The sequence below is a fragment of the Petromyzon marinus genome, chromosome 67 (assembly GCF_048934315.1).
Source record: "Petromyzon marinus isolate PM22_M1 ecotype Great Lakes invasive population chromosome 67, UKy_Petmar_22M1.pri1.0, whole genome shotgun sequence".
Classification (NCBI taxonomy): domain Eukaryota; kingdom Metazoa; phylum Chordata; class Hyperoartia; order Petromyzontiformes; family Petromyzontidae; genus Petromyzon; species Petromyzon marinus.
This window is the reverse complement of record NC_133733.1, coordinates 4,057,073-4,069,166: the sequence shown is the minus strand read 5'-3', so window position 1 is coordinate 4,069,166 and position 12,094 is coordinate 4,057,073. Positions and strand designations below refer to the sequence as shown.

Here is a 12,094-nt window from a genome sequence, read left to right as displayed (position 1 = left end):
ATATTATGCTTGGACATGGCCTAAACGGTAAAATAACACACGGCGTTTACAGAAAGCAAACGCACACTTGATGCCTATCTGAATGCAGATTCGCATCATCATCCAGCTCAGAAATCCTCTCTTATCAAGATGCTCATACATCGGGCTAAAACAGTGTCAGATGGTGAAACTCGAGTGAGAGAGGTCAAACACGTTAAAGAAGCACTACGACAGAATGGCTACAATAATACTCAAATTAACAGAGCACTGAATGCCAAATCACGATCGCAAAGCAACACTGCTGAAAGCGATCGGATTGTTAAAACAATTAAAATTCCATATATCTCAGGAGTAACTGACAAATTAGCCCCGTGTTTTGCAAAAGCAAAACATTACAGTAAGATTTGGTACAGTACACAAAATTCAAAAACTGGTATCTTGCACTAAAGACGAATTACCTAAATTATCAACAGAAGGTGTATATCGGATTAATTGTTTATGTGGCAGATGCTATATTTGACAGACGGGACGTAACATCAGCATAAGACTAAAAGAACACCAAAGAAATATTAAATTATCTCAAACAACTGTCGGCAGTGGCAGAACATGCTTGTCAACAAGGACACTCAATTGATTTTGATAACGTTGAAGTGTTGTGTAAAACGAATTATTACTGGCAAAGACTAATTAGAGAATCCATTGAAATTGAGAGAAATAGAAATAACTTTAATCGCTCTGACGGCTACAGGCTTAGTGCGGCTTGGAAGCGTATTATTCAATAATACATATTACAATTCCTTATAGGGGAGACACATACTATTTAACGGATTACTAACGTAGCATATAATCACAAGAACACACATTACAACTAATTACTAATCTACAACTCATTACCAATCATAACGATTGACTGATTACCAATAGATTATATAATTACAATACCCCCCCCTCCGCCTCAAATCACTGCACCTGATATGAGTTAAATGATGATGACGTCACCCTGCTGCTCTATTTAAGACCGAGAGCAAAGTGGAGAGGGCTTTACCATTCTGGCGAATTGCCCGATGATGCTGGATGTAATTACCAGCGAAACGTCGTACTAGTCAAACTGTAAATGTTGTGGATTCACTCTTCAACAACACACCGGTGGGCTAAAGTAGTGAACTATTTTTGTCTTTTGTCAACGTGACACTTTTTTGCTGATTGGAGGGCCGTGTCGGGTGTTGGAGGGTTACGACACATTCATAAATAACGCGATCTAACCCAAAAAAAACTTTTTTTATGAATGATATTGGTCGCGAAAGCCTTCTACGTGTTAAACTGACCACTCTCCCACCACTCCCCCACCACTCCCACCATCACCCCCCCCCCCCAACCATTCCAAATGCCTGCACTGGACACGTGATCCTTATGGCGGTTCCCCGGGGATAACCCAAATAATGCACAAAATTTGGCCCGGGGCAAATCGACCATCTCATTTTCTGGGACACCACTCCTCTCTTTGTATTTCTGCTTTCCCGGGAGGGGAGCACTCGACTCCACAGACTTGCGGCCATTCTGGCAAATTTCCCGATGATGCTGGATGTAATTACCGGCGAAACGTCGTACTGAAATTATTATTATTATTTTTTTTAACGTTCTGGATTCACTCTTCAACACACCGCTGGGCTAGGGCAGTGAACTCTTTCGTCTTTTTGTCAAACGTGACACTTTTTTTGTTTAACTGATTGGCCATGCCGCGTGGCCGGAAGAGTCACGATACATTTATAAATAAGAACGCGATCTAGCCCACAGAGACTCATATTCTTGGTTCTTTCGATAAAGTCACCACGTAGAAGGGAAACAATAAAATAATACAATTATAAAACGGTGAAATGCTCACGACGTTTCGACTGCAACACAAGCAGCAATCATCATCAGGTGTGAAAACCACAGCAAGAAAATGTTATTGCTGTGTTCGTAAGAATTTTATTGTTTTATATATATATTTTTTATTCTTCTACTGTTTCCCCTCTACGTGACTTTGCCGAAAGAGCCAAGAATATAACCCAAAGACGTTTATTACGGGGCTAGCCGATGAATCCCCACGACGTCTAAACGCCGGCGATGGTGGTTGTGCAGGAACCCTGAAACGAGTCGCATCGCCGACGGACTTCAGAATGATTTGGAAGCTTTCGGGACCGCGGCTGGGGGGGGGGGGGGTAATCCGTACTCTTTGATTCTTTCGGTAAAGTCACGTGGGTAGAAAAATCAAGAGCCTCGTGCCACGGCAGATCTCTCTGTGGTTCAGTAGCTCTGTGGTTCAGGAGCTGTGTGGTTCAGTAGCTGTGTGGTTCCGTAGCTGTGTGGTTCAGTAGCTGTGTGGTTCAGTAGCTGTGTGGTTCAGGGGCTGTGTGGTTCAGGAGCTGTGTGGTTCAGTAGCTGTGTGGTTCCGTAGCTGTGTGGTTCAGGGGCTGTGTGGTTCAGGAGCTGTGTGGTTCAGTAGCTGTGTGGTTCAGTAGATGTGTGGTTCAGTAGCTCTGTGGTTCAGGAGCTGTGTGGTTCAGGAGCTGTGTGGTTCAGTAGCTGTGTGGTTCAGGAGCTGTGTGGTTCAGTAGCTGTGTGGTTCAGTAGCTGTGTGGTTCAGGGGCGGTGTGGTTCAGGAGCTGTGTGGTTCAGGAGCTGTGTGGTTCAGTAGCTGTGTGGTTCAGGAGCTGTGTGGTTCAGTAGCTGTGTGGTTCAGTAGCTGTATGGTTCAGGGGCTGTGTGGTTCAGGAGCTGTGTGGTTCAGTAGCTGTGTGGTTCCGTAGCTGTGTGGTTCAGTAGCTGTATGGTTCAGGGGCTGTGTGGTTCAGGAGCTGTGTGGTTCAGCAGCTGTGTGGTTCAGTAGCTGTGTGGTTCAGGAGCTGTGTAGTTCAGGAGCTGTGTGGTTCAGTAGCTGTGTGGTTCAGTAGCTGTGTGGTTCAGTAGCTGTGTGGTTCAGGAGCTGTGTGGTTCAGGAGCTGTGTGGTTCAGGAGCTGTGTGGTTCAGTAGCTGTGTGGTTCAGGAGCTGTGTGGTTCAGTAGCTGTGTGGTTCAGTAGCTGTGTGGTTCAGTAGCTGTGTGGTTCAGTCGCTCTGTGGTTCAGTAGCTCTGTAGTTCAGGAGCTCTGTGGTTCAGTAGCTGTGTGGTTCAGTAGCTGTCTGGTTCAGTAGCTGTGTGATTCAGGAGCTGTGTGGTTCTGGAGCTGTGTGGTTCAGGAGCTCTGTGATTCAGGAGCTATGTGGTTCAGTAGCTGTGTGGTTCAGTAGCTGTGTGATTCACTAGCTGTGTGGTTCAGTAGCTCTGTGGTTCAGGAGCTCTGTGGTTCAGGGGCTCTGTGGTTCAGTAGCTGTGTTGTTCAGGAGCTCTGTGGTTCAGTAGCTCTGTCGTTCAGGAGCTGTGTGGTTCAGTAGCTATGTGGTTCAGTAGCTGTGTGGTTCAGGAGCTGTGTGGTTCAGGAGCTCTGTGGTTCAGTAGCTCTGTGGTTCAGGAACTCTGTGGTTCAGTAGCTGTGTGGTTCAGGAGCTCTGTGGTTCAGTAGCTCCGTGATTCAGGAGCTCCGTGATTCAGTAGCTGTGTGGTTCAGGAGCTCTGTGATTCAGGAGCTCTTTGGTTCAGTAGCTCTGTGGTTCAGGAACTCTGTGGTTCAGGAGCTCTGTGGTTCAGTAGCTCTGTAGTTCAGGAGGTCTGTGGTTCAGTAGCTGTGTAGTTCAGGAGCTCCGTGGTTTAGGAGATCTCTGTGGTTCAGTAGCTCTGTGGTTCAGTAGCTGTGTGGTTCAGGAGCTGTGTGGTTCAGTAGCTGTGTGGTTCAGGAGCTGTGTGGTTCAGTAGCTGTGTGGTTCGGTAGCTGTGTGGTTCAGTAGCTCTGTGGTTCAGGAACTCTGCGGGGTTCGTCTCCCGTTCTTTGCCACTCCTCGTCTACCTCAGTTGCAGGAGTGCGGACCGCAGTGGGCTGCGAGTGTCCGATGTGTTGACATTGGATGTGCTTAGGAGATGAATGCGGCATCAGTTAGGGTATTCCGTGGTGCGGCATACAGTGTGTGTGTGTGTGTTCATAGTGTGTGTGTTCACAGTGTGTGTGTGTGTTCACAGTGTGTGTGTGTGTGTTCAGAGTGTGGGTGTGTGTTCACAGTGTGTGTGTGTTCACGGTGTGTGTGTGTGTTCACAGTGTGTGTGTGTTCACAGTGTGTGTGTGTGTGTTCATAGTGTGTGTGTGTGTTCACGGTGTGTGTGTGTGTTCACAGTGTGTGTGTGTGTTCATAGTGTGTGTGTGTCTGTTCACAGTGTGTGTGTGTTCATAGTGTGTGTGTGTGTTCACAGTGTGTGTGTGTTCATAGTGTGTGTGTGTGTTCACAGTGTGTGTGTGTTCATAGTGTGTGTTCACAGTGTGTGTGTGTGTGTGTTCATAGTGTGTGTGTGTGTGTTCACAGTGTGTATGTGTGTTCACAGTGTGTGTGTGTGTTCATAGTGTGTGTGTGTGTTCACACTGTGTGTGTGTGTTCACGGTGTGTGTGTGTGTGTTCACAGTGTGTGGGTGTTCATAGTGTGTGTGTGTGTGTTCACAGTGTGTATGTGTGTTCACAGTGTGTGTGTGTGTGTTCATAGTGTGTGTGTTCACAGTGTGTGTGTGTTCATAGTGTGTGTGTGTGTGTTCACAGTGTGTGTGTGTTCACAGTGTCTGTGTGTGTTCATAGTGTGTGTGTGTGTGTGTGTTCACGGTGTGTGTGTGTGTTCACAGTGTGTGTGTGTTCACAGTGTGTGTGTGTGTTCATAGTGTGTGTGTTCACAGTGTGTGTGTGTTCATAGTGTGTGTGTGTGTTCATAGTGTGTGTGTGTGTTCACGGTGTGTGTTCACAGTGTGTGTGTGTTCACAGTGTGTGTGTGTGTTCACAGTGTGTGTGTTCATAGTGTGTGTGTGTTCACAGTGTGTGTGTGTGTTCATAGTGTGTGTGTGTGTGTTCACGGTGTGTGTTCACAGTGTGTGTGTGTTCACAGTGTGTGTGTGTGTTCACAGTGTGTGTGTTCATAGTGTGTGTGTGTTCACAGTGTGTGTGTGTGTTCATAGTGTGTGTGTGTTCACACTGTGTGTGTATTCATAGTGTGTGTGTGTGTTCATAGTGTGTGTGTGTGTTCATAGTGTGTGTGTGTGTTCATAGTGTGTGTGTGTGTTCATAGTGTGTGTGTGTTCATAGTGTGTGTGTGTGTTCACAGTGTGTGTGTGTTCACAGTGTGTGTGTGTGTTCATAGTGTGTGTGTGTGTTCACAGTGTGTGTCTGTTCACAGTGTGTGTCTGTGTGTTCATAGTGTGTGTGTTCACGGTGTGTGTGTGTGTTCACGGTGTGTGTGTGTGTGTTCACAGTGTGTGTGTGTTCATAGTGTGTATGTGTGTTCACAGTGTGTGTGTTCATAGTGTGTGTGTGTTCACACTGTGTGTGTGTTCACGGTGTGTGTGTGTTCACAGTGTGTGTGTGTGTTCATAGTGTGTGTGTGTGTTCACAGTGTGTGTGTGTTCATAGTGTGTGTGTGTGTTCACAGTGTGTATGTGTGTTCACAGTGTGTGTGTGTGCTCATAGTGTGTGTGTTCACACTGTGTGTGTGTTCACGGTGTGTGTGTGTGTTCACAGTGTGTGTGTGTTCATAGTGTGTGTGTGTGTGTGTTCACAGTGTGTGTGTGTGTTCACAGTGTGTGTGTGTGTGTGTTCATAGTGTGTGTGTGTGTTCACGGTGTGTGTGTGTGTGTTCACAGTGTGTGTGTGTGTTCACAGTGTGTGTGTGTGTTCACACTGTGTGTGTATTCATAGTGTGTGTGTTCATAGTGTGTGTGTTCACACTGTGTGTGTGTGTTCACGGTGTGTGTGTGTGTGTGTTCACAGTCTGTGTGTGTTCACAGTGTGTGTGTGTTCACAGTGTGTGTGTGTTCATAGTGTGTGTGTTCACAGTGTGTGTGTGTGTGTTCACGGTGTGTGTGTGTTCACAGTGTGTGTGTGTTCATAGTGTGTGTGTGTTCACAGTGTGTGTGTGTTCACAGTGTGTGTGTGTTCACAGTGTGTGCATTCACAGTGTGTGTGTGTTCATAGTGTGTTTGTGTTCATAGTGCATGTGTGTGTTCACAGTGTGTCAGTGTGTGTTCACAGTGTGTGTGTGTGTATGTTCACAGTGTGTGTGTGTGTGTGTTCATAGTGTGTGTGTTCATAGTGTGTGTGTGTTCACAGTGTGTGTGTGTTCATAGTGTGTGTGTGTGTTCACAGTGTGTGTGTGTTCATAGTGTGTGTGTTCACAGTGTGTGTGTGTTCACAGTGTGTGTGTGTGAGTTTATGGGTGTCTGTGTGAGTCTATGGGTGTCTGTGTTAGTCTGTGGGTGTCTGTGTGAGCCTACGGGTGTCTGTGTGAGTCTGTGGGTGTCTGTGTGAGTCTGTGGGTGTCTGTGTGAGTCTGTGGGTGTCTGTGTGAGTCTGTGGGTGTCTGTGTGAGTCTGTGTGTGTCTGTGTGAGTCTGTTGGTGTCTGTGTGAGTCTGTAGGTGTCTGTGTGAGTCTGTGGGTATCTGTGTGAATCTGTGGGTGTCTGTGTGAGTCTATGGGGGTCTGTGTGAGTCTTTGGGTGTCAATGTGAGTCTGTGGGTGTCTGTGTGAGTCTGTGGGTGTCTGTGTGAGTCTGTGGATGTCTGTGTGATTCTGTAGGTGTCTGTGTGAGTCTGTGGGTATCTGTGTGAATCTGTGGGTGTCTGTGTGAGTCTATGGGTATCTGTGTGAGTATGTGGGTGTCTGTGTGAGCCTTTGGGTGTCTGTGTGAGTCTATGGGTTTCTGTGTGGGTCTGTGGGTGTCTGTGTGAGTCTTTGGGTGTCTGTGTGAGCCTATGGGTGTCTGTGTGAGTCTGTGGGTGTCTGTGTGAGTCTGTGGGTGTCTGTGTGAGTCTATGGGTGTCTGTGTGAGTTTGTGGGTGTCTGTGTGAGTCTGTGGGTGTCTGTGTGAGTCTATGGGTGTCAATGTGAGTCTGTGGGTGTCAATGTGAGTTTGTGGGTGTCTGTGTGAGTCTGTGGGTGTCTGTGTAAGTCTATCGGTGTCTCTGTGAGTCTGTGGGTGTCTGTGTGAGTCTGTGGGTGTCTGTGTGAGTCTGTGGGTCTCTGTGTGAGTCTGTGGGTGTCTGTGTGAGTCTATGGGTGTCTGTGTGAGTCTGTGGGTGTCTGTGTGAGTCTGTGGGTGTCTGTGTGAGTCTGTGTGTCTCTGTGTGAGTCTGTGGGTGTCTGTATGAGTCTATGGGTGTCTGTGTGAGTCTGTGGGTGTCTGTGTGAGTCTGTAAGATTCCCACACGCGCCACCCTCGTGTGTCATGTTGGCCTTCGTTGGTGCTGTTTGATCACAGCACTTGCCTACAGTCTGTTCAGGCTACACGGGGGATCTTTGTCTTTGGTGGTGGTGGAAGTGATGGTGGTGGTGATGGAGGTGGTGGTGGTGTAGGAGGTGGTTGAGATGGTGATGGAGGTGCTGGTGGTAGTGATGGAGGTAGTGGTGGTGGACGTGGTGATTGAGGTGGTGCTGATGGAGGTGGTAGAGGTGGTGATAGTGAAAGTGTAGGTGGTGGTGGAGTTGGTGGTGGAGGTGGTGATAGTGGTGGTGGTTATGGAGGTGGTGATATTGATAGTGGAGGTGGTTGGTGGAGTTGGTTTTGGAGGTAGTGATTGTGGTGGTGGTGGTGGTTATGGAGGTGGTGATATTGATGGTGGAGGTGGTGGTGGAGTTGGTGGTGGAGGTGGTGATAGTGGTGGTGGTGGTGATGGAGGTGGTGGTTATGGAGGTGGTGATATTGATGGTGGAGGTGGTGGAGTTGGTGGTGGTGATAGTGGTGGTGGTGGTGATGGAGGTGGTGGTTATGGAGGTGGTGATATTGATGGTGGAGGTGGTGGAGTTGGTGGTGGTGATAGTGGTGGTGGTGGTGATGGAGGTGGTGGTTATGGAGGTGGTGATATTGATGGTGGAGGTGGTAGTGGAGTTGGTGGTAGAGGTGGTGATAGTGGTGGTGGTTATGGAGGTGATGATAGTGGTGGTGGTGGTGGAGGTGATGATAGTGGTTATGGAGTTGATGATAGTGATGGCGGAGACGATGGTGGAGTTCGTGGTGGAAGTGCTGATAGTGGTGGTGGAGGTGGTGATAGTGATGGTGGAGGTGGTTGGTGGAGTTGGTGGTGGAGGTGATGATAGTGGTGGTGGTGGTGGTGGTCGTGATGGTGTAGGTGATGATAGTGGTGGTGTGGTTCCTTATGGAGGTGATGATAGTGATGGTGGATGTGGTGATAGTGGTGGTGGTGGATGCGGTGATAGTGATGGTGGTGGTGGAGGTCCGGTCATTGACAGATGCTTCTCACACTGACGGTGTTGGTGAGCGGTCGGGCGGGCGGATGGATGGCGCCGGGTGAGTTTGCGGTTGTGAGTTTCTGGTTGTGTGGTTGTGCGATCAGAGAGGGGGTAGCGGTGGCGGTGGTTCGAGTGGCTCACGGAGGCAGGATAAGCGCGGTTCCTTGACGAACACTTAATGCGGCTAATCAGATCGCGTGGGTCAGAGCGAAGTGGTGGGAGGATTAGGATCAGGCCTCTGCGATAGCTTGCAACGTAGCCATTAGGTGAATTACGTGGGCGAGGGGGCTGGTGGGGCACGACTGTGGGCCCCTTATCGACGTCGTGGATCCACTTAACACCTCCCAGGGGAAGTTGCGTGGGGGATTTTGAGCGGGAGTGGGGAGGGGGGGGGGGGGTCTTCGAGCCCACGTCTGGCTAAATGCAGCGTGGCCCTGTGTGCACGTGCTGTGGATTTGCTTCCCGGCACACAACCGGCGTGCTGTACTTGTATAGGACACTGTGCGCTGCACTATATCACCACGCTGTACACTACGCTGTACACCACGCTGTACACTACACTATACACTACATTATACACCACACTATACACTACACTATACACTACACTATACACCACACTATACACTACACTATACACCACGCTGTACACCACGCTGTACACTACACTATACACTACACTACACACTACACTATACACCACGCTGTACACCACGCTGTACACTACACTATACACTACACTATACACTGCACTATACACCACGCTGTACACCACGCTGTACACTACACACTACACTATACACTACACTATACACTACACTATACACCACGCTGTACACCACGCTGTACACTACACTATACACTACACTATACACCACACTATACACTACACTATACACTACACTATACACTACACTATACCACACACTACACTATACACTACACTATACACCACACTATACACCACGCTGTACACTACACTATACACTACACTATACACTACACGACACACTACACTATACACCACACTATACACTACACTATACACTACACTATACAATACACTATACACTGCACTATACACTACACTATACACTACACACTACACTATACACTACACTATACACTACACTATACACTACACTATACAATAAATTATACACTGCACTATACACTACACTATACAATACACTATACACTACACTATACACTACACTATACACTACACCGCACACTACACTATACACCACACTATACACTACACCACACACTACACTATACACTACACTACACTCTACACCACGCTGTACACTACACTATACACTACACTATACACTACACCACACACTACACTATACACTGCACTATACACTGCACTATACACTGCACTATGCACTACACCACACACCACACACTACACTACACTATACACTACACCACACACTACACTATACACTACACCACACACTACACTATACACTACACACCACGCACAGACACCCATAGATTCACACAGACACCCACAGACTCACACAGACACCCACAGACTCACACACAGACATCCACAGACTCACACACAGAGACCCACAGACTCACACAGAGACCCACAGACTCACACAGAGACCCACAGACTCACATAGAGACCCACAGACTCACATAGAGACCCCTCCCCCCACCACGCACACCTAATTATCAGGGTCCACTACGTACGGTGCGAAAAAGTTCATTACATGCAGGAGGTCGTGTTGTTCGATCCCGACCCTGATAACTTTTGTAAGGTTGGAGTTCGTCTCTCCCTCTCTCTCTCTCTGTCTCTCTCCCCCTGGGGGTCGCGTGGATTTTTCCCTGGGATCCTCCGGTTTTCACCTCCACATTTCGAATCAACGTCACCACGCGCTTAGGGATTTTGGCTGGTTATATTCTTGGTTCTTTCGGTAAAGTCACGTAGAAGGGAAACAATGAAATAATAAAAATGTAACAAAATATTCAAATTTTCTTGTCGTGGTTTTCACACCTGATGATGATTGCTTCTGTTGCAGTCGAAACGTCGTGAGAATTTTATTGTTTTTTTATATTTTTATTATTTTATTGTTTCCGAAAGAGCCAAGAATATGAATCCCAGCAGTCACGAAAGCTTTAAATCAAAATATTTGGCTGGTTGCTATGAATGTCCACGTGATGGTGGTGATGCTGATGATGATGATAATCTGCTGCTACGTTGAGCTGCTGTGGCTTGCGATGGGCAGGCTGGCTTCTGACAAGAAGATCTACATAGCAGCTCAGCAGGGACATTTCCTGGTCAAATAATAAAACGTTTAATTTTAGTCTACGAGTCCCTGTATCTCTATGGGCCTCTATGCATCTCTATGTGTCTCTATGTGTCTCTATGGGTCTCTATGGGTCTCTATGTGTCTCTATGGGTCTCTATGCATCTCTATGCATCTCTATGGGTCTCTATGTGTGTCTATGGGTCTCTATGCATCTCTATGCGTCTCTATGGGTCTCTATGGGTCTCTATGGGTCTCTATGGGTCTCTATGTGTCTCTATGGGTCTCTATGGGTCTCTATGTGTCTCTATGCGTCTCTGTGCATCTCTATGCATTTCTATGGGTCTCTGTGTCTCTATGGGTCTTTATGGGTCTCTATGCATCTCTATGCATCTCTATGTGTCTCTATGTGTCTCTATGGGTCTCTATTCATCTCTATGTGTCTCTATGTGTCTCTATGGGTCTCTATTCATCTCTATGCGTCTCTATGTGTCTCTATGGGTCTCTATGCATCTCTATGGACCTCTGTGTCTCTATGCGCTTTTAGAGTATTATGGCTAACCGCTATGAACCTCCAACGTGATGGTGGCGATGGTGACGATACGCCGCCAGTCGATTGTGATGGCCGGGTGGTAGCTTCTGACAAAAAGAGCTTGCGATGGCGATGAAACGCAATCAACAACAACAACAACCACAACAACCACAATGACACCAACCACAACCAACCACCAACCACCACCAACCACCAACCACCTTTCCGCGCAGGTGCAGCAGTGCTGGGCGCAGCACATGGAGTGCGTGGAGCGGCGTGTGCAGGAGGCTCTTCGCGTCAACGTGCGGCGCTCCCTGCAGGCGCTCGCCCGGGCCCTCGGCGTCGCCGGCACCGGCGTTGCCGGCGTCGCCGGCGGTGCGGATGGCGCCGCTGCGCCGAGCCCTCTCTTCCGCGTCCTGGTGGGGCTCCAGCAGCAGCCGGTGCAGGCGAGCGGCACGCCGCAGGTGAGCGGGCGGTGGTGGCGGTGGTGGTGGTGGCGGTGGTGGTGGTGGTGGCGGTGGTGGTGGTGGTGGTGGCGGTGGTGGTGGTGGTGGTGGCGGTGGTGGTGGCGGTGGCGGTGGTGGTGGTAACCACGCCGCAGGTGTGGGACGTAGTGGAGGAGGGCGAGAATGGTTGTGGTGGTCTGTGTTGGTGGGTGCGGTGTTCGTGGTGGTGATGGCTGTGGTGGTAGTGGTGGTGGTTGTGGTGGTGGTGGTGGTAGTGGTGATGGCTGTGGTGGTAGTGGTGGTGGTTGTGGTGGTGGTGGTAGTGGTGGTTGTGGTGGTGGTGACGCGAGTCATCGCCGCATCAATGCATCGGGCAGGTTTTGCTCCGGCGAGTGCGGTTCCGCGCTGGGAGTTCGTACGCAAACTGAACCACCCACCCATTCACTCGCCCACCCACTCACCCACACACCCATTCACTCGCCCACACACTCACCCACACACCCACCCACACACCCACTCAC

The 12,094-nt window shown here is 48.8% G+C and overlaps 1 protein-coding gene across 1 annotated transcript in view; it reads left to right on the top strand.

Moving 5' to 3' along the window:
• The window catches only part of LOC142906575 (dynein axonemal heavy chain 2-like), a 304,317-nt gene that overhangs the window by 57,741 nt on the left and 234,482 nt on the right, over positions 1-12,094 (top strand). Inside the window, exon 2 of the mRNA XM_076054707.1 lies at positions 11,361-11,591. Within this exon, the coding sequence (XP_075910822.1) occupies positions 11,361-11,591 (231 nt within the window). The remainder of the gene's footprint in view (positions 1-11,360; positions 11,592-12,094) is intronic.